The sequence below is a fragment of the Carex rostrata genome, chromosome 4 (genome assembly GCF_964058835.1).
Source record: "Carex rostrata chromosome 4, lpCarRost1.2, whole genome shotgun sequence".
Lineage (NCBI taxonomy): Eukaryota > Viridiplantae > Streptophyta > Magnoliopsida > Poales > Cyperaceae > Carex > Carex rostrata.
The window spans coordinates 5,034,786-5,057,005 of NC_135921.1; the positions used below are offsets into that span (position 1 = coordinate 5,034,786).

At 37.0% G+C, this 22,220-nt stretch overlaps 1 protein-coding gene and 1 pseudogene across 2 annotated transcripts; both read left to right on the forward strand.

Moving 5' to 3' along the window:
• Positions 1-1,793: 1,793 nt before the first annotated feature.
• On the forward strand, positions 1,794-12,374 carry LOC144552545 (separase-like; annotated as a pseudogene). Its single transcript, XR_013511163.1, has 28 exons — positions 1,794-2,253; positions 2,366-2,540; positions 2,853-2,960; positions 3,323-3,457; positions 3,552-3,943; positions 4,102-4,206; positions 4,579-4,693; positions 4,900-5,028; positions 5,238-5,525; positions 5,608-5,727; positions 5,827-6,060; positions 6,271-6,381; positions 6,545-6,691; positions 6,837-7,208; positions 7,297-7,386; positions 7,480-7,692; positions 7,782-7,905; positions 8,037-8,645; positions 8,905-9,145; positions 9,248-9,350; positions 9,438-9,617; positions 9,692-9,744; positions 10,167-10,363; positions 10,451-10,667; positions 10,769-11,162; positions 11,287-11,541; positions 11,650-11,737; positions 11,855-12,374. The product of XR_013511163.1 is annotated as a separase-like (transcript).
• A 2,748-nt stretch (positions 12,375-15,122) lies between these two features.
• On the forward strand, positions 15,123-19,064 carry LOC144552546 (uncharacterized). The gene is made up of 6 exons (XM_078300510.1): positions 15,123-15,192; positions 17,164-17,675; positions 17,991-18,130; positions 18,233-18,300; positions 18,409-18,600; positions 18,841-19,064. Exons 1-6 carry the CDS (start codon positions 15,123-15,125, stop codon positions 19,062-19,064), a joined length of 1,206 nt encoding a protein of 401 aa, XP_078156636.1.
• The last annotated feature ends 3,156 nt before the right edge of the window (positions 19,065-22,220 follow it).

The window sequence follows — 22,220 nt, forward strand, 5'->3', positions numbered from 1 at the left end:
CTAATCAGAATTTTGTTAATTGATTCTCTTTTAGACAAAAAAGGAAACAATACATCTCTCTCTATTTTCATTTTGGAATGAATTAGTAAGAGATAAAGAGCATTAATGGAGGAAATTTCTACAGTCTGTCTTGCCAATTTCGTCTTTCCTTTCCTTTGATGTAAGCACCATTCATTTACAGATCCACATCTAAACACGAGATTTAAAAAATCTAGAAAATTTATCTTATGGTTAGAGGAGGAAGAAGTAATAAAATGAGATGAATTGAAAAACAAAGTGCTTCATAACAATTCCAAGCATAACGTGACAATAAACATGCCAAGTTAAGCTTATGGAGAGAGACAAGATATATTTTCCATATATTTTTCTTTTTCTGGAGCAATTTTATTCGAATCGAGTGCGAAGAGAAAAAAAATATTTCCTTGATTTGCTTAGTAAGAAGAAGGGGAAAAAAAAGACTTCCTTTTTTTGCCTAACAGAGAGAAGTTAACGTCTGTTAATTAATACAATCCTGGATTCGTACGGCAAAACAAAGCTTTGGATGAATTCGCATCCTCTGAGATATCACATATGTTGCGTGACTTGTTGGGAAATCTCAACCATTCAATTACGTTCTGCACGAATCTCAAAGCACAAATAATACTGCCTCCTTCCCCGAATAGGAACCGGACAACATCGTTCACGCAAAATATGAGATATCCGGTATCCCAGAGGATTCGCATAGAGGAGTCCGTCACAACAAAACTCCGAATTTTTTATTAATAGAAATAAAATAAATAAAATATCGAAATTCGAGAGTACTGTTGAGTCTTTTCGAAAAATAGGTAGGATGGGTTGTGTTAACCCGTCCCACCGGACGGGTCTAATTAACCCGTCCCGGTTACTCCCTCCTTAATCAAATTCGCGAAAAAAAAAAACCCGGATGGGTTTACAGGACCCATCCCGAATTAAAAAAAAAAAAAACCCATGGATTTACCTGTCGTAGAGCCCAGCAGAAGTTACCACTAATTTGAACTGGAACCTCTTGTTTGAATTCCTCACTTTTTTACTGTATAAAAAAATCCGCGGATTTACCTGTCGTAGAGCCCAGCACCAGCATAACCTTCTAAATCTTCTCCATTAGAGTCCGATCTGAATATTATTGATCTCTTCATGAAGAGGCCAATGGGCTTACTTGGGTATCCCAATACCTGTTTTTGAAGTTTAGAATTTAATAATGAAAAAGAGGCGAGTACATTGACAAGTATTTGGCATGATGTAGATGGTAATATAAAAGTTTATGGTTACCTTAGGTGAGTTAAGGTCACTTTTCTTACAAACAAAGCTCAAGGCACGACCTAGACAAGCTCCTACAAGGGTCTCTCCCAGCCCCTTTACCATCTGCATAAACATAAATTATTGATTTTCATAAATAGAAAAGTATTTTCTCTAACTCAAGATATTTACTATGCATATTTCTTTTATTTTTTTTTTTAAGTTCGGGACGGGTCCTGTAAACCCATCCGTTTTTTTTTTTTTTTTTTTAATTCGGGATGGGTCTTGTAAACCCGTCCGGGTTTTTTTTTTTTCTTCGCGAATTTGATTAAGCAAATTTGATTAAGGAGGGAGTAACCGGGACGGGTTAATTAGACCCGTCCGGTGGGACGGGTTGTGACAACCCGATCTACCTACTTTTCGCAAATATTCAAAAGTAACCCCGTTTTTCGATATTTATTTTATTTTATTTCTATTAATAAAAAATTCGGCAACAAAACTGCCTTCCACGCCTCGGTGCTTTCTTTGAAATACCGTGTGTTCCCGCCTTCCAAGCCCATTTTTTGGGAGGGTGGTTTGGCCTGGCGCAAAAATGGCGATCACGGCTTCTTCTCTTCTAAGGAGCCTCCAGCAAGGTGCCGACCACCATGGCCTCTACTCTCGCTTCTTTTCTTACCTCCAGCCGTTTTACGATTCGCAATCCTCTTCATCCCTCAAATCCCTCACCATAAATTTTGAACCTTTTCTGAACAAAGCGCTTGACCGCCTCCTTGATCTCCTCCGCAAAAGAGATCTAGTGGAGGACCGAGATAATGAACTCCTGGACATCTACTTGCTCATACTCGATTGCTTATGTCAACTGTTACCTGAAGCAAAACCAGATTTTCTGCTAACGAGTATTCATTCTCTTTGTGTTTGGGCAATTAACAGAAGATCAAAAAGACCAGAGGCTTATTTGGGGATTATGGCACTTGTCGAGCAAGTGCAGCCTTGGATGCGGTAAAATAGTCTATCCTCCCAAAATTACTGCTCTTTATCATTTTGCAAGTAGTAAAAAGACATTTTGCTGTAGGTTATTGGATAAAAATAGTTTTAATGGTATCTTATGTAGGTTATTGGATCATGAGGCTGCTAAAAGGAAACATTTAAGTTTTTTGAGACCATTGTACAAATGTGCAGCTATTCTCACCAGCGAATGTAGATCATTTGACCGTGACCTTGTCAGTAGATTTTGCATAACCTTGTTAAGGGAGTGTGCAAGCTGCTCTTTTAACGACTTGATAACTGTAAGTTTATAAGATAACTTTTACCATGGCTATTTCATTGAAACATTTGTGTTCATCCTGATGATACTAGGAGATACAAGCCAATGTAGAACCTGTACCAATTTTAAATTTCATGTCAACCTTTTAGGATCTTAGTGTTCTGCTATAGCATTTTGGTGGTACTGACAAGTGACAACAACCTGGGCAAATCTGGTCTGTTACCTGTGCATCATTGTCAACTGGTTAGGATGTTAATTATAACTCTGGCATATTTTGCCCCTGTTTCGGGGAAATTTTTGTTTGACAAACTGCATTATTTGATAATTGTTTCAGAATGCTCGGAAGATCTGTAATCGGGTTGACCTAAATTGGGATGATAGCCCTTCAATCTTCCTTGACGTGCTAAGAATAACCCTAGAACTATCTCTATGTGAATACAAGGTACACTCTGCTTCTTTCAATTACTTGAAATTCAGTGAATAAAAAAATCTTTTGCTTATGACAAGTAGAAGATGTGTCCGCTGGGATTTGAACCCAAGTCTTCACAACCACAAAGTGGAATTCTAACCACTAGGCTACAAGAATACATTAAGCATTTTATGAGGGGGCCTGAACTATATAAAACCTTTACAAACAAGAAATTTCAATATACATGATTCAAATTATTTAAATCATGAGGGTGGTTAAGCAGCCTTGGATCCTTGCGAAAAGCTCGTGATTTTATATTGTAATTGTTTAAAAGGCCTCTTTGTTTTAAGAGATCATAATCTTCGCTTGTTTTGCTACAGCCTTCATTTTGTCAGGATCAAGATGCGAAGGGTGTGACAGAGTTTCTTGACTTGGTGTCGTCTACATGTGATATTATATATGATGCTCAACCGAACTTTTGTAAACTTGCTTCGGACACTCTTAATGATCATGGACAGAAGTTTGTCAAGGTATCTGATATTTTCTCAGACTGAAAGCATTGGTAAATGTACATAATAATGCATTTTTGTTGAACGGAAAAAAAAAACTTTTGCTTTTTTTCAGCTTTGCTATCCTGTTGGTCAGATTCTATCTCTCTACCATGCTGATTTATACTTCAAATCTACCATTCCATTCAGCCAAACCGGTGACAACACTCATATGTCTTCTTATGCAACAATCCTTTTCAGCCAATTTTTTTTTAAAAACCTAATAGCATCAGTAGAAAAACTATCAATTTGTTTTTCTGAGAAGAAGGGGGAAGTTGGAAATGCTTCAGGCTTGTTCCTGGCATATTTGGATGCACTCAAATTTTTGTGTCAGGTGCTGCTACCTTGTGCGCAGGCTGGATGGAGTCACTTCTGTTCTGAGGGAAACTATTTCCCTAATTCTTCTAATTGGAGCAACATTTCCAGAGTGCTACAAGAGTTCTGCAGTTCTACCATTAATGCCTTTAGGTAAGATCAAGGGGTACTGTTTTACACTTTTAGTTACCTAAATGTACCTCAACTGTAGTTTTAGGAGCCAAGTTATCAGTTTTATACCTTTTTCTTCCTCTCATTTTGCCTATTTTTTGTCATTTGCCTGTTTGATCTGTCAATTTGGCATGTTTTAGCTTATGGGGAAGGGGCCTGTCCGATGGGCGATTTGCTCCAGGATTCATGTGTGCCGTTTCAATATTCGTGCATATCGCTTCAAGATTCATGCTAATCAAGCGTTCGTAAATCCTGGAGCGAATCAGACATTTCTGAGCGGGCATCGGACCAATTTTGCCCATTGGACGCGTGCCGCTTCCTTAGTTTATATGGCTTTTTCCTTCACCTGAGGTTCCACAAAATGGCTATGATGAGTCGGCAGTTGAGTCATATTGAACCTAGGAGGTTGTAATTTCTACCCATTATCAAGAGTATGTCATGACCGGTACAAATCGAATGATGGTATTGTAGTGTACATACTTGTATGATTGGGCATCGTTGTACTACTCATCAATAGAGGTACTTAACCTAGGTAATATTAGATATACTAGTCATCTTTAGAGCAATATCTGATTATTTTTAGCTTATCTACTAATACTGTCCCTTCTATTTGCCAGCGCTACTACCAAGAACGATGCAGATAAAGAAAAAATAGATAGAAAACGTACAATACTGATGGAATCATTAGTTTCTGGGTTCAGAATTTGCTTCTTCTCTGACATACCATACCAGGTGATTATATTTATGATTATTTTATCCCATATTCCATATCTGATGCAAGTCAGATCAGAGGTCATCATACATGTTCAGAATTTGTAATGTCAACTAACTGTCTCGATGAACTGTCAAATATGAATACAACTCTGCCTCAATGAACTGTCAAATGTGAAATTGTCTGTTGTAATCTATTGCTAAGCTCTTTCCTCTTTCTAATCCAGAAATGTTGTGACTCCATCAGTATTGTACTGTCAAGTGAGTGGGTTTCACCGACAGAGCTTGAGTATTTTGTTTACAAGCTTTTATATACAGGGCCAGCATTGTGCCAGATTCAAAGCCATGTAAGACAGGTATTGAAATTTTCTCTATATGTTTTGCTGAGGGTCCAAAACCTAATTTTTTGTTGTATGATTGATACTCAAAAAGTTAAAACTCATAATGACAAGTTTTAAAGCAGTAGAGGTGCTGTTTCTACTTTCTACAATAATACGGCACTGTTTTTTCACCTTATTTAATATCATATTTTGTACCATGAGATCTTTTTGACCTCTTGTTCTAGGCAGCAGCAGCATGGAAGCTGTATTGTGAAGCTGTATTGGCAAACGTTAGGCAAATTTGCCATAATTACTCGGTGAAGTCAACAGATATTTCAAAGAATATCAAGGAAACAATATCAGATGGGTATAAAAGAATTGGGTCAACAATCCTTCTTTTCCATGAACGCCATCCTGGCGACATCACCAGTATTGCTGATATCACTGTTCGCACCTTGTTTGAGATGTCCCTTGTTGACGAATTGCACGGGATCCAAAGCGACTCCTTTTCCTTGATTAAAGAATGGGTCGTGGTACAGATCTAACATGCATGTAAAAGACCCATTTCTGTTATTCTAGATAGTTGTAATTGCTAATCTCTCTTGAGACTTGTAGGTGTTATGCAAAGAATACAATGACAAGAGATGTGAAGCTCCTTTTCTGTACCATTTGCTTTTGAAGAAAAAGGACAAACCAAAATGGCCAAGGATGTCTCTGGGAAGGATTATAGAAAAGGTTAATGCTGTTTTTTCTTTTAAAATACAATACTTTATTACTTCTCTAAGCCTTAAAATCACTTTCTCATAAAGAATCACTATCTTACTACTTCTGCAGGAGCTCCAGGCATATCAACAATTGGAAAGTCGGTACCCGGATTTATGCATAATCATGCAAGTAAAGGTCATTGAAGCTCTCTTAGAGGATCTATGCATTGGAAAAGATTATTTTCTGGAAAAATCAAGAATTCTGGTTGTGATTGCGGTTGCAAAAGCAAGAGCTTTACGAGCTAGTGGAGTTGAGGGCTTGAAAATCTCTCTGGTTTGCCTCTCTAAAGCCATTTCATTACTCGTGAGTTATTCTTGTTTCTTTCCCTTATCATTAGAAATTTTCTGTTGAACAAACTTTTACGCTAATTTGATGTGAAAAAAAAGATTTTAATCACGTCGCAGATAGGTTATTAGAGAATGAAGGAATGAAGCCACTAGGATCCCATTCTTGCTTGTTTCCAGTCTATTTTATAAAATATTCTGACCCTCTGCAATTGTTTTTATCTGACAGAGAGATGCAAAATCAGATTCTTGTGAAGGTCAAGCTCTGGTATATCATCAACTGGCAACTGCATATTGTTTGCATGCATGGTGTGCCCAAGAATACAAACTCAACTTTAAGGTAAGATAAGGATTACTCATTTTGGAGCCTTCCTATTATTCATTTATATGGACATCAACTGCCTGTATTTTATGTTTGTTCTTGTGGGTGCTGTAAGCTTGAACACACTTTATGGACTTGATCTTTTTTCCAATTATAATGGACAATTTTTATTTTATAACAGGTGATTTTGGAAGACATGGATTCTGCTCTTGATTTGTGGTTAAGCATAGATATGGACTATTACCCTTGCAGCGATGGTGATTTCGAGCTGGTGGCGACAAACATGGTTCCAATGCTTTGTTCTTTGATCGATCTATTATCAATTAAGGTGAAACATTTTATTATTATATTTTTTCTTTCATGCAATAGGTTTAGTTCAAAATTTTCAGGTTTAAGCAAACAAATACCATAGTTCACAACATTTCCTTTTTTTTTTTTTTTTTTTTTTTTTCTTCTTCTTCTATTTTTGTCAGGGTTGCTACAAGCTTCACTCTCGCATATGCAAATTGATGGCTAAAATATTTAAAAATGAAAATATTCCAGTTGTGAAATTATTTGCCTTGTTATTTAGTGACAGACGGCTTGGGCACACCCATTGCGGTGTCCAAATTGATGTGGAGTTTATTTCCGATGCACTACAGAACTGTGATGCCAGTGCCCATCTTACAAAGTTTTGGGCCAGTTGTTTAGAGGCCCATAACCCTTCCCTAAGCATGTTTGCTCAGAGCTTGTTGCTAAATTGCCTAGTTTTCCCAGAAGTGAATGAAAAAGCCTTCGAAAAATCATTACAGTGCAAAATTGGAATCAAGGAAATTAAACAAATAGCCTCTTCTCTAATTTCTGATGTAAGCTCAGTGCTAATTAGATTTGTTCTTTAATTTCACATTCCCTCTATCTTTTGCTAATCTGATGTTTCTATAATTGAATATGCAGCCTAAACAACCATGCCGGTCGTTTTTCATTGCTGGTTACTTGTACTATGATTTATCGCAGAGGCTTTTGTTGGAAGGCAAACTGTTTGAGGTAATTTTGACATGTCTCAATTGTACCAACTGTTATGTAAATTTGTTCTTATAATTAAGTATTTGAAAAAAGTTTGTTTAACCTTTATTTCAGGCTCTGTCTTATGCAAAAGAGGCCTTAAATCTGCGCACAAGGCTCCTACATAGGAAGTTCGAGTGTTCTCTTGAAAAGCCTGATGTACCCCTCCATACAAGGGATTTAGTAGCAACTATAATGTGGACTGATTTTACTAGGGCAGACACTATCGTATATTCCTTTCTCTCCCCTTGGATTGTTCTCAGATGCTACCTTGAAAGCACTTTTCAGGTACTCCATTGTGTTTCTATTGCTCCTTTATTAATATTTTTTTTTCTCATTTCGATGGCTTTAATTGTCTCCATTTTTGTTATTTCCAGGTGGGGAGTATATATGAATCAATTGGCAATGGTGCTAAAGCTGAATCTCTGTTTCAGGCAGGAAAAGAGACGTCTGTTCTTCAAGCGTTGCATTCTTTTGAAATAACTTTTGCATCATCTTTAGGTAAGGAAAATATGATAACTGCCACCTTTCCTTGACTGGTAATAGCTGACCTAATTTGGGTGCTAAATTTATTTGTAATATTAGATCTAATTTTGATTGCAAAGAAGAAGAATAATTTAGTTCTGTTTCAGGTCAACTATATCGTAAGCAGCAACTATGGGACAAGGCTGAGAGTGAACTAAGAAGTGCTCAAAAGCTTCTTGAGGAGAGTGAACCAGCACTATCTTGCCAAAACTGCAAGATGTTTCTGGAAACCACAGTCAATCTTCAATTGGGAGATCTATTATGTAGCCGTTTCAAAAAGAAATCTCTAGAAGACGCTTTATGCACGTACCAATCAGCTTTTGATAAGTTTGATCACCATGAAATTAAATTTCCCAAAAAAGAAGAAGCTGAAACAAACGAGCAACTGAATTCCACATGCAAATTTTGTATGCTTTTGAATAAGAAAGCCTCTAATTCAGACACCAAAAAGCTGACGCAAACAATTCGGGCTAGGTCTTGCAAATCATCTACTGTTACTAAAAAAAAAGAGGAACCTGCAACTGAATTCAATAATTTGAAAAAGATGGGAAAGAAACCTAGCCCAAAATGTAATGGAGATGTTTCATCTTATAAGATAGTCTGCTGGGCCTGTCAAATGAACAGAGCTCTTGAGTCTGGATCTCTGACAAACTTGTTACATCTTGGTGTTGAGTTTAGGCGCAGTAGTTTTCTTCTCTTGTTGCAACTGAAAATCGGTATGTTCTTCTACTGCTATGTGAACTTCTGTAATTATTCAGTAGGTATGTTATTCTACTTTATGTGAAGTTCGAAATAAAGAGGAATAATATGAAGGGTAGGAGTGAACTTGATATGTACCATTCATTCAAGAATATGCAATTTTGTTTCCTTTACAGATGTTGAAAACTTTTTTTCTTTTTGGTTATCTCTAGCAATTTTGTATGCATTATTTTATTTTATTTAACATATTATGAACATATTTGGTTTCTTAAACAGCAAGAACACTTGGGGCTCAAGGTGAAAAGTCTAATGTGCATTACACACACAGCCTATATAGGAAGTGCGTCTTTCTTTTGTTTTCTAAATCTCCTGGAGCCAACTCCTCAGTAATTCATGTGGATCAACTAATGGAATTGATAACAGATGAGCACTGGAAGGCTTTCTCTATTAACCGTGCACTGCTTTTGTATAACATGAGCCACTTTATGTTAAAGTACGGTCTTTCTGATCAATACTAGTTTAATTCATCTAAGAACCTTTTTTTCCATTATTTCTTGGTTATTTTGGTAATATTTATTAGTGATTTGTTTTGTTACTGGTTCATTTTTGTTATGTACAGGGATCCATGTTATACCCTTGCAAATTTCCAGAAGCGAGATGTACTGACTTGGTTGTTGAGAGCCTTTATATTTTCTCGAGAGTTCCCCTTGCTTCTGCAAAAGGTCCTATTAGCTTCCATTTTTCATTTATTGCTCTGTCAAATTTCATTATATTTTTGGCACTAAATATATTGAGATTGGCCATTACAGGTGAGCAGGCTCCTTGCATCTACCTTGATACTTTCAACTGTGGACCGCTCTATTTCTTTGCCTTTATATTGTGAAAAATCACTCTCGCTAAACCATTGGGCTTCTTACTTTCATCAAGCCTCTATCAGCACTTCTTTGGACTCCCTTTACCAGTGGGCAATGAACAAGATTCCTCCAAATGTTAGATTCTCATTGTTTCTTTGCTTCATTTCCAAACAGTGCTATACCATTAACTATCTATTGTCATGCTATAGGTCATGGCTGGAGCCACGGATGAGACCTACAGCAATAACTCCAAGTTTTTTAGGTACTTCAAAAGTCAACTTCAAAAATCTGAATGGAACTCGTGCTACTTTCACACAAGTCCTATGATAATAGTCAGCAGCTTCTATCATTCAATTTGGGCATAAACTGATATGAAGTACACCCGACCCGATAAGGAGCTAATTAGCGTGAATGTCTGTAGCTGTCTACTTAAGTAGGCATATATATGCTTGCCCTTATAGATAGGAATTATGTATTGATACATCCATGTGCTGCATGCCAGAAGATGAAGTTTTCACTAGGACTAATATTTTAATCGTGATGCAATAAATCAGTAGTCCCTGTAATGAATGGGATCTGAAACCAATATGACGAGTGAATAAGATAATATAATGCTTAGTGAAACAATATCCTCTTATTTTATTCTGTTTTTAGTTTTGGATATTGATCTTGTTTCCCTTTCAGGTTTCCATTTGAAAATATCAGCCTGCTTGAAGAGCATGTTGAATGCTTCTTTAAAAACCTACCTGATGTGCCTATCATATGCATTAGTATGATTTGTGATGATTATCCCTCCTGTTCCGCTTGGGTTATGCTCTCAAAACTCGACTCAACAAATGAACCAATTACCATGCTTCTACCTGCTGATGAAATTAGAGAAGGTAATTAAAATATTTCACCATTTCTTGATTTATAGTTTCTAGAAATCTGTTGTCTTTTCTTACTTCACTGTGGTGATTTTTCAACAGAGCAACACGTTATAATAGAAACTTGCAAACAGATCATGGGTGAGATACAACAAACTGAGGAATGGCCAAGCCCGTGGGGCCACACTGTACTGGACCATGTCGCCCCATCTTTTAAGTTGCTCATGAAAGCAAATTCCCTGTCACCCCATGTGACTGTTAATCAACATTATTGGACATGGAGAACAGAGATCAACCGGCGACTTGATTTATTTCTTGGGTAGTATTGTCAATCTTTCTCTCAATTATTTTATTCAAGAATTTCATTGACTAATTTTTTTTTATGAGAACTTACATGTTGTATTTTTTTGCCTTTGTCAGAAATATCTATGAATCATGGTTTGGTCCATGGGGCTGTTTGCTGAAGGGATATCCAATAAATAACCAAAATAAAGAATTATTAGTCCCTACCTTGATAAATCATCTGAAGTCACTGACCAAATCAGAGGTGAATCCTAGCTTGATAAAAGCTATCCTTTGTGGCAGTGAGTTACCGGTGGATGCAAAAGCATGCATCTCCCAGTTAATCTCATATGGAGGCTCATTTGGCCATGGAGGGTTATGTGGGGAAGATAGATTTAGTGCTTTCTCGGCATATCGTGATTTAGGTTCTGAAGTACCTAAGTCCATTGATAAAATTTTGGAAGATGCATTCCGCTTGCCCATGCCGGTTAATAGAGAGCCAGTGATTTTTGTGCTGGATACAGATGTGCAGGTCAGAATTAGACTCAGTAATGTAATCTCACTTTTCATTTAAATAGGTTTTTTTTTTTTTTCAGATAAACTATATTGTATTTTGTTCTAATTATATTTACAATATTGTAATTTATACTTTGAAGATGTTACCATGGGAGAGTTTACCTAGGTTGAGGAGGCAGGAGGTGTACCGAATGCCATCAATAGGAAGTATCTTCATAACCATGGATAGAAATTACCAGAGGCACAAAGAGAAAGAAAGCGAAGAACATTTATCCAGGAGTTCTTATTTTCCCAAGGTGGATCCCTTTGACACCTATTACTTACTAAACCCTGATGGGGATCTCAATAACACAGAGGACGACTTGAAGCCGTGGTTAGAAGAACTAAACTTCAAGGTAGCTAAAACATTCTTTTATCGGCAGTTCTGACTATAATGTTATAGCTTCCCTTTGTCTGCTATTTGTGTTATATTATTTCCATTTGGTGCTTTGAATTGTAAACAGGGAACAACCGGAGTTGCTCAAGCAAGTGAAGAATTGGGTTTGGTTTTAAGGAATCATGACATGTTTTTTTACTTTGGCCATGGAAACGGTTAGTCCATATTAGTCTATTACCCTTATCCTCTTCATTTTTGTAATCATATAGGAGACCTAATTTCATGAAATAAAACTAATGAACAAAATGCGCCTTTTGGAATGCTTGTCTCAGGGACAAATTACATCTCCACAGATGACATTGAAAAGCTGGAGATCCGGGCGGCAGTTCTCCTGATGGGATGTAGCAGTGGCAAGCTCAAATGTCGAGGGAGTTACGCGCCTGAAGGTGTCCCTCTGTCGTACCTCTTCGCAGGGTCCCCAGCCGTGATTGCCAATTTGTGGGACATCGGGGATAGAGACATTGACAGATTCAGCAAGGCAGTTGTCAATCCATGGCTCCAAAACATAGGAGAGGAACAACTTGTGAGTTGCTCATACTGTGCTGTAATTGAGAAGCCGTCAAGGGGACGAGGAAAGAAGACGCAAGTGAGTGGTCATGGTAGCAACAGGAGGGGGTGCATGAGGTGTGCCACCAGGCGAATAGCATCGAGCATCGCCAAGGCCAGGAAAGCGTGCAAGTTTGATATGCTAACTGGGGCGGCGCCGGTATGTTATGGTGTCCCGACCATCTTAAAAAGGAAGAGCTAGTTGGCAAGGTAAAAGGTACATGCAAGTTGCGTATGCTCATTGGGATGGCTTTGATATGTTTTGGTGTCCTGATTGATTTATATTTAGAGTGCATTTGGTGTTTTTAAACACTAATTTTTTCAAGGGAAGAAGCTGGTTATGGATCATGCTCAATGGTTCAAGGCACTAAGACCCCGATCAAACAACTGTCCAAGTGAATATGCAATTCTTTTTTTTACGTGGGTTTGGACGGGATTTTTTGTACTCTATCCTGTTTTACTACAAATTGAGATTTTATAGAACCCTGTTCCTATTTTCATATTTTATTATTTATTTTTTATTAATAAAAAAATCGGGACATAATATGCTTTTACTGTCAATTTTCAGTTGAGCTGGAACCTCAGTTGAGGTAAAGGCCCAAAGAAGGCCCATATGTTGAAAATGAACATGTAAGCATAGTAAATTTGTGGGCTCATAATTTTATAGTACATTTGCTAAAAAAATTTATTACGACAACAATAAACTTTAATTCTGATATTTGCGATGTCTTATATAATCGAATAGGAGCAAAACAGAGAAAAAAGAGCAATCCATCCGAATTGTTTTAGTTACCATCTTAATAATTCAAAATTCTGACTTTACTATCAATTGTTTTTAATTCCAGAAACTATCCACGCAGATTCAATTTGTGTAAATTAAAAATTCTGCGCACATTGGATCCAACGTGAAACACAGGTTCCACGCAGATCCAATAAAAAAAGTCATAGTTGATTGAAGTTTTAACCTCGTGGCAACATTCATGGCCGCTCCCCAACACGTGGAATCCGTATCCTCTCTATTACTACAGAGGAACTGTTCCGTAGAGTTACTAGATCTGAACCGTTCCTTTCGAGTTGGCACGAATCTCAAAGCCCAAAAATACTGCCCCTATTGCGACCCGAATCTCAAAGCGGTTGAGATTTAATCTCAAACCGTAAAGTGAGGGTGATCCTCTGTAGTAATAGAGAGGATACGGATTCCAACACCTGTCCCCTAGGTTGATTTAACTTGAATATTAAATTTCAAAGCTAAACACTCTTTATGAAATATTGAATTTAAATTTAACTGAACTGTCACCTTTTATTTCTTTTATTTCCGCATGGTGCTGAATCAAATGCTGAGAAAAATATTTGTATTGATTTCCGAGAAGACACTTTTAGCTGAATGTGCACAATATACAATTAATTTATATACACAATTCTGAATGAATTTCATATTCACTTAAAAGGAGGGTTCAGTTGTTCAATTGTTTAACGTCACAAACCCCGGCCCCAGTTTTTGTATTTTCAATTTTAAATCAAAGAAGAGTATTCACTACAAAATTTATTAATATTAATTAGTCTTTACAAAATTTAGTGTTTTTGTATTATGGAATATATTAGTAGCTTGTCTTTTGTGTGTAAATTAGTGTGTAAGTCTCACTACATTAATGATCTTAAAATAATGTATCTTTATTGCAACTCAAGATCTCTATTTGATAATTTTCGATTGGAAGGTTCTTTAAGAATGCTTTAGAAAAATTGATCTTGGGACTCACTTTCGATACGATTATCGGTTTGCTAGACTCAGGATAGGTATCAGTGACATTACTGCATTGCCTCCCACCTACAGTATGAACCGTAGAAATTCCAATGAGTTTGTTGCTACTCATGATTTGGTGTTTGAGGTAGACTAAATGGGCGACGATATCCAAATGGGACCCTCTTTGGGGTTTGGCCGGCAACTCAACCAGGGCCAGCACACCCCACTGCTCATACTGACCACCCAGCCAACCCTGTTAATTCTACCACCCATCCTCCTGCCGATGACATGGATGAAGACCTGCTTGAAACCTCTCACCCACAGACTACCATTGTTCCCCCTCTCTTTGTTTCCCAAAATGCTAGGGGGACAACATCAGCTCTTACTACTAGTGCTCTAGACACATCCAGGCACATATTACATGGGCCTTCCCCCCCAACCCCCAAGACAGAGAGGTATCTTAATTTCTGAACCTTCCTCCATGGTTAGACCGAATTTGGGAAAGTCTCCTCCTGTTGGCAAAGGGAAAAACCCAATCACATCTAAGCCACGATGTGGAGCATAATATACACACCCTGCTGATGGATATGAAACCTCAGATTCAGACGAAGACTCGTTTCAGAATGCGTTGAATGCAATTCTCTACAAGGAAAAAGGTATGGGCTCTACTTCAGGTGCTGGTCTAGTTGATCAAACCAGTACCGAACCACCTCACCACGCTGATCCAAATCAGCTTGCCGATTCTGCTGAGGAGAGTGTGGTGAAGCCTCCCAGCCCTTTCCACTATGAACCAGCTCAAGATAGCCCAAGTGAGAGTGAATTGATTGCTGACATAATTGATACCTTTGTCGATGACGAGCTCCTCTCAGTTAGAGCTAAAAGATTACAAGTGCAGAAAGAGAAAAAGAAACATCTCCAACCCAACACACCTCCTCCCCAATCCAATAAAAAAGCCTATAAAAAGCAACCCAAATCAGTTTGATTCTCTCTTGCTCAAGAATCCTGAACAATACCTCATAGGAGGAAGAGTGTCAGCCATCTAATTCTCACCCTCCCTCCGCCGAGACAGCATAGACCAAGATCTAGAACAAAAAAAACCAGCTTCTTCACCTCCACCCTCTTCAGTTGACCCATCTATCGTATACATATCCGACACTTCCACCGACTATGTTGCTACCCCTGAGGTTGATCTAGAGACCTATTACAGTACCTATACCAGATCTGTGCCTCGTAGAAGTGTAAGGATTCAAGCCATGTCCACTCAGACTCCTATCATGAAAAAGGCTCAGAAAAGAAAGGCTAATGGCAAAGGGACACGGTCAGGTAATACCTTGCTCAATTCTTACCCTTATGCTAGATTAACTATAGATCAGATTAGTGAACTCTTTGGGGTGTATAAAATACAATTAGGGATGAATGCACAAGAAAAAACAGCTATCATAACAACCATTAAACAAATGAGTAGAGCTCAATTTGAGCAAGTTTTAAAAGATTTACATCAGCCTCATAACATTTTAGCAAGTACCGCTATACTTAGCTTAGACAAATTATCTCCATCTGATAGTATACTTAGGGTAGTTAATCCTGTTGAATGAATATTTTGTCTTGGAATATTAGGGGGATGAATGCCCCCAGGAAAAGACATGCTTTACATGGTTTACTTCAACAATACAAAGTAGATATAGTGGCCATCCAGGAAACTAAAAAAGAGGAATTTTTGACACGAATACTTAATTCTTTATCTCATACACTAAATATCTCTCCTCCTTATTAAGGAGCTTAATGTCTAGATCCTGCAAGGGTCCTGATTTACTGTTTTTTTTTTCGAAATAATGCTTAGCCGTTGAATTTCCAAATCGCACATAGATGAATTTTCTAAATTATGAGCTTCAACACTTAAGTATGCATTGGTCGCGCCGCATATGATACCAGTGCTCGTAGACTGCACGCCGCACCCGTGGACTGCGCCTTTGAACCACGCACGGCACCTGTGGATCGAGTCTGTGCACCGCGCACCCTTTTTCTTTTTTTCTGCTGAAGGCGGGATTCGAACCCAGTTGGGTTCTGTTGGTGCCAAAATTCTTACCACTACACTAGAGTTCACATGTGTTATCTTGTAGATAAATATAGTATTTTAACTATTTTTCTCTACAAATTTGATTTAAATTATCTCTCCTCCTTATTAAGGAGCTTAATGTTTTCTACTACATAATTTGCTCCTGTTACTGTGTACGGGCACGATTACTAGTATGGCTATATGTACCATCAGTAGGTAGCTCTGGAGGGATTCTCTTTGGGGGAGATAGTAACAAAATTAATGTAATTTCACATAGTCAACATAGATATTGTTTAGATGTACACATCACCAATAAAACTGATAATTTAGACTGGCAGATTACAATAGTGTGTGGACCTATCTCTAGGGATCTTAAAAAGGAATTTTGGACTGAATTAGCACAAGTTAGACAGGGGCATACTAAAACTTGGATTTTGTGTGGGGACTTCAATGTCATTCGTCACCATACAGAAAAATCAGGTCCAGCTTTTGATATTAAAATGAGTCGACTGTTTAATTCTTTCATTAATAAACACCATTTCATAGAACATAAACTTTTTAATAGAAAATATACATGGTCAAATGGTATGAATTTTGCACTACTAGACATATTTTTTACCACTTTAGATTGGGAACATTTATATCCTGATAGTGTAGTTATAGATCTTAGTAAGAACGGTTCAGATCATTGCCCCCTATTATTACAAGGGATTGGGCATACAAATGTTACACATGCACAATTTAGAATAGATCCCCTTTGGTTAGAAGAGGAGGAATTTGTTAGATTAATTCATAAATGGTGGGTGGAACACCCTCTGACTCTTCCAAATATTGCTCGTAGTTGGCAAACTAAATTGAATCGTTTGAGAGGAAAGATCCGAGGGTGGACCAAGAATTACTATGGTAAAAAAAGGAGGGATAAAACAACTATTCTTAATAGGTTGCGTGAGTTAGAAATATTACAGGAAGATGAGTATTAACAGATCAGGAATATGTAGAATGGATACAGCTTAAAGCTAGATTAGATAATATATATCTAGATGAAGAGAAGTATTGGAAACATCGAGCAAAGCAACAATGGCTTGATGAGGGTGACCAAAACTCCAAGTATTTCCATATTTTAGTAAATCATAGGAAAAAAAAGAATAGAATCAATAGTTTAACTATCAACAACCAACCTACTCAATCTCTCCCTGCCATTAAAGACCATGTTAATGAATATTATAAGGATCTCTTAGGAATTGAAGGAGTTAGATTTGCTAGCTTAGAAAATGATTTCTGGCCAGCCGATAAAATTACCAATACAGAAAATGATCTCTTGCAGCTCCCTTTCTCTCTAGACGAAATTAAACAAGCTTTGTTTGACAGTGAACCTCATGGGGCCCCCGGCCCTGATGGATTTTCTTTTTCCTTTTACCAATGTTTTTGGGAATTAGTTAAGGATGACTTAAGGACTTTATGTCAACAATTCTATCAGAATAGTCTCATATTAGATTTGCTTAATAAATCAATAATCTGCCTCATACCTAAAGACAAAGATGCTACTCATATTAGTAAGTATAGGCCAATCAGTCTTGTTAATTGTAGCTTCAAGCTTATTTCTAAAATTCTTACAAATAGACTTACGCATATCATGAATAGAATCATAGATGACAGCCAATCGGCATTTCTTCCAAATAGATATATCTTAAACAATGTCGTATTAGGTCAGGAAATTATTCATTATAGTCAACAATTTAAGCAACAAGGGGTTATTATAAAAGTTGATTTCGAAAAAGCATACGATAAGATTCATTGGACATACCTGATAGATATTTTACAAAGTAGAGGTTTTAATAAGAGATGGCTCTATTGGATCACCAATTGGCTCCAAAGTTCTTAATCATGTGTAAGTGTTAATGGTGAACTAACTCCGTATTTTTATTGTAAACGCGGAGTAAGGCAAGGAGATCCTCTTTCCCCTTACCTTTTTATATTAGCAGCAGAATCCTTGAGTAAGATATTTTCCAAAGGTAGACAAGCTCGAGTCATTAAAGGCTTAGGTCCAACTTGTTTTGATAATCAGGCTATTACCAACTGCTACTATGCAGACGACACTATTTTATTTTTAGAAGCCAAACATGAAATAGTGGAGGCTGCATGGTGGGCCATGCTTGCATTTGAGGCTGCCTCTGGTATTAAGATCAATCTTGATAAAATTGAAATGTACAAACTCAACTCTGAGAATGCAAATGAATTGTCACACATTTTTAGATGTCCATTAGCTCATTTTCCCATTAAATATTTGGGACTGCCTTTCCATGATAGGAAACTTAGTTGTAGAGATTGGTTATTCTTAGTTGACAAAATTGCCAAAAGACTATCAAACTGGAAAGGTCAGCTTATTTTGATAGGAGGAAGACATACCCTTCTTAATTTTATTCTTTCTACTATACCTTTGTATGCTTTATCTTTGTATAAAATTCCTTGTTCGGTTATTCAAGACATTGACAAAATTAGATGCCGTTTTTTGTGGCAAGGTAGTGATAAACAGACAAAGAAATATGCCCTTATTAAATGGCCAATAGTTTGTCTCGATAAAGAATATGGTGGATTAGGGATTTTGGATTTGGAATACATGAACATGGCTTTACTAGTTAAATGGTGGTGGAAGTTTAAAGATCCTACCTTTACGAGTAAATGGAAAATTTTAATTTTGCATCTATATTACAATGCTGATCTATCCAATGAACCTTCTCCCTTTTGGTCAGAAATTATCAAATTAGAACAAATAGGGCTATGTAGTATCAAATATACACCTGGTACTAATTATCTTGTTTGTTTTTGGGAAGATATTTGCCATGGTGAATGTACTTTAGCAGCCACTTATTTCCAACTTTATGAAATCTGCACTAACCCCAATGTGCTTCTTTCAGATGTCATCAACACACAGGGCAGCTGTATTCATTTTAGACAAACCCTTACAGGGGTTGACAAATCTGAATGGGCCCAAATTCTTCATATGATTAGCACTATATCATTTACTCATTCACAGGATAGAATTTCATGGAGATGGGACACAACAGGTCGTTTCACAGTAAAATCATTGTATAGGTTCCTCACATTTTGGGGTATAGGAATAGAATTGCCTATGATCTGATGGCATACTCCCCTCCCTCATAAAATAAAAATTTTCATGTGGCTTACTTGTTGGAAAAGAATCCTTACCAAAGATAAACTACAGAACAAGGGCTGGCACGGAAACACTACTTGCCAATTCTGCCATGAAACCGAAACAACTGATCACTTGTTTTTAACTTGTCAAATGGCTCAACAGATTTGGTTTTGGATGGGTGCTAACCAACATTTTTTTAAACATTGGCAAACTTTAAAAGATGTTATGCGATTTGCTCAAACTTTAGATAAGTATCAAAGACAAGCATTTCTTGTGGTGTTTGGTGGGATTTGTTGGACGATATGGAAACATCGTAATGAACTATGTTTTCAAAATACACAAATCAAAACTGGAAGAAAACTTATCTTATTAACTATTTCTCTGATTGAATATTGGACATGAAGCAAGAAGTTTAAGCAGCAGACTAGGACGGCCACTTGTGATTGGATGCTGCAAGCTGATGTGTTGGACGCCATTCCCCTTCGTATTTGGTTGCCAGGAGATGATCAGATAGTTCTGCAGTCGCTGGACGACCCTCCCCCCCTCCCCCACCTCCAGCTTAGAAGGAGTTTAGTTCATCTAGTTCGCTATCTGTTTATAAAATTGATGCCCTCTGTGTTTGGCTTTCTTTATCTGAATATTTTGGTGGCATTTAGTTGCTTATTTTGGTTCCTTGCATGTATGCAAGAGGTTATCTAGGTGAGTATTTTCTTTTGGCTCTATGATAAGCCGAAATTGTATCTATTGAAACCTAGGGTTTGTTATGTAAATTAAGCCAAGTTTTGATTAAATTAGGTTTAATTAGGTTAGAAATGTCCAAAAGTTCAAGTTACTACCCTAGTTGTGTTTATTTTATAGGTAATCAAGTGTTTGGAGCTTAACGAAGCAAAACGGGTGAGTCAGCACGAAGATTGGAGCAACTGTCAACATTTATTGAGGCCCGAAATGAACCTATTGCGGCCCGCAACCAAACAAGTCAGAGCCCCTTCGTTCCTGCACTTTCATTGTGGCCCGCAACCAAATCCATTGCGGCCTGCAACCAAATCCATTGCAGCCCGAAATGACTTTACAGTTTTCTGCGCGACAAATTCTTAACTGCCTCCACTCATTGCGGCCCGTAATAGATGTTATTGTGGCCCGCAATAAGGCGGTTCAGAGCCCAAATTTGCTATTTTTAGGGATTTATTTCTAGGTTTCGCTAGGGGATATAAAAGGAGACCTGTAGAATAGATTAATGACGTTTTTTAGAGAGAGAATTTCTGGTTTTGAACAAGGAAAAGCAAGGAAGAGAGAAGAAGGGAGGAAAGAACACCATTGATCAACCGGTTTTATTATTTTCTTTCCTTTGGAACTCTTTTATTCTTTTGATTTCATTTGTGTGTTAGCCATGACTAGCTAAGGGTTTCTCTAGGGTTGATTAGGGCTGTACTTGAAACTTTTGTTATGATTTAGTTGGATTTATTTCATATGTTCTTGTTCTTTGTTATGATCTATTCTTTATTTTTATTGATTGTGAAGACTTAATCGAAATCACATGAAATCTTAGGATTTGGTATTTGCAATTGAGAAATTGAATATTAGGTCCAGACCATAAGGAATAGGGTATTTGATAGGCTAAGTACCGAGAGGTGATGCTTGTCTTACACGGGCTTTACCTAATAGTTTAGAAAATTGTGCCAAGTACCGAGAGGTGAAAGATAGTTTTCTAGATCAATTGGGACAGTAAGAACTTAATGACTTTAGATTAGTGTAGCCAAGTACCGAGAGGTGACGTTTATTCTAATTTGAAGTTGGTATTAATATAGAGATATCACTTTGTACCTACAACATCCAACTGTGCCTTCATAAATATAAGAACAAAATTTATAAACCAATTAGTCATAACATTAGTGGATAGGAACCCTAAGAAACCCTAATTTCTCATACTTGTTAAAAATCAAATTTTGCTTTAAAGACTTTAGTTTAATTCAGTTTAATCGTAATCAAACCAACCCTTGAACAAACCAAAACCTTTTTACTTTCTTTTACTAAATTAAATTGTTAGGTTAGACTTTGATATTCCAACTTGTCCCTGTGGAGACGATCCCTAAGTACTACTCGACAAGGTTGTACACTTGCAACCGAATTGAGCGTAAATTAGGATTTATTGCTTGTATTGTAAACAACACATCACTCTGCTAGCAGGGGCGAAACTTAGCTTTACCTGCGGGGTGCTAAGCCACCCCAACTTTGAAAATTTTTTTAGTACTATGTATATAGAAATTATATTATATTGGTCATTTTACTGTAAAAGCACCCCCTATAAAAACATATTCAAAATTAGAGGGCTTCAATGTAAATTTTTAAAAATATAACTTGATTTAGGGGATCTATTTGGGCCTGGGCCTTCCGTCTCTGTAATAATCAAATTAGAAACGAATTGGAAACAAATAAGCAAATAGAATCTATTATAGCAAATTAGAAACGAATAAACAAGTAGAATTTATTATAGCACCGTCGGTTCATACTATTTCCAAATTAGAAATGACAAATCCATACTACATACTGGTTTATATTGAGAAAGAACTAGCTAATAATATTACTTCAGATGAAATTATTACTGCATTTGATAATTTTTAGAAAATCATAGGGCAAAATTTTAAAAAAATATATATGAATATTATGTGTTTAGTTTAATTTTGATAAACATGACACTTTGTTGGTGTAGTTATTTATTATATATTTTGTGAAATTAAATAGTGAAGGATTTTCTTATCATGTGTTATATTGTGTTATGTATTTTTTTAATACAAAAATAATAATGATATTATTTAGCACCCCCTATGCTCAAATTCTGGTTCCGCCCCTATCTGCTGGTTACTTGCCTGGCAAGAGATTATCTAGGTTGTTGGTTATTTTGGTCCCTTGCATATCTGCAAGCAGTTTTATCTAGTTATTAGCTGTAGCTTTGCGCATGAGCAAGCACTCCCTGTTGGAGATTTGTCCTAGGGACAATACATGTGAAGGGAGTGCACTCTCTCCTCACATGTCTTTTTATAAGTTAACTATGTTTCATTAATGAAACAAGGCTTTCGCCTTTTTACCAAAAAAAAAGAATGCTTTAGAAAATCGCAAGTTTGAAATTCAGATAAAAAATTTTCT

Coding starts and splice junctions, on each gene's coding strand:
- LOC144552546 (XM_078300510.1), top strand. CDS start 15,123: ATGTCCACTCAGACTCCTATCATGAAAAAGGCTCAGAAAAGAAAGGCT. Junction 17,676..17,990: donor AACAATTTAAGCAACAAGGG/GTTATTATAAAA, acceptor TTTGATAATCAG/GCTATTACCAACTGCTACTA. Junction 18,301..18,408: donor AAGACTATCAAACTGGAAAG/GTCAGCTTATTT, acceptor CGGTTATTCAAG/ACATTGACAAAATTAGATGC.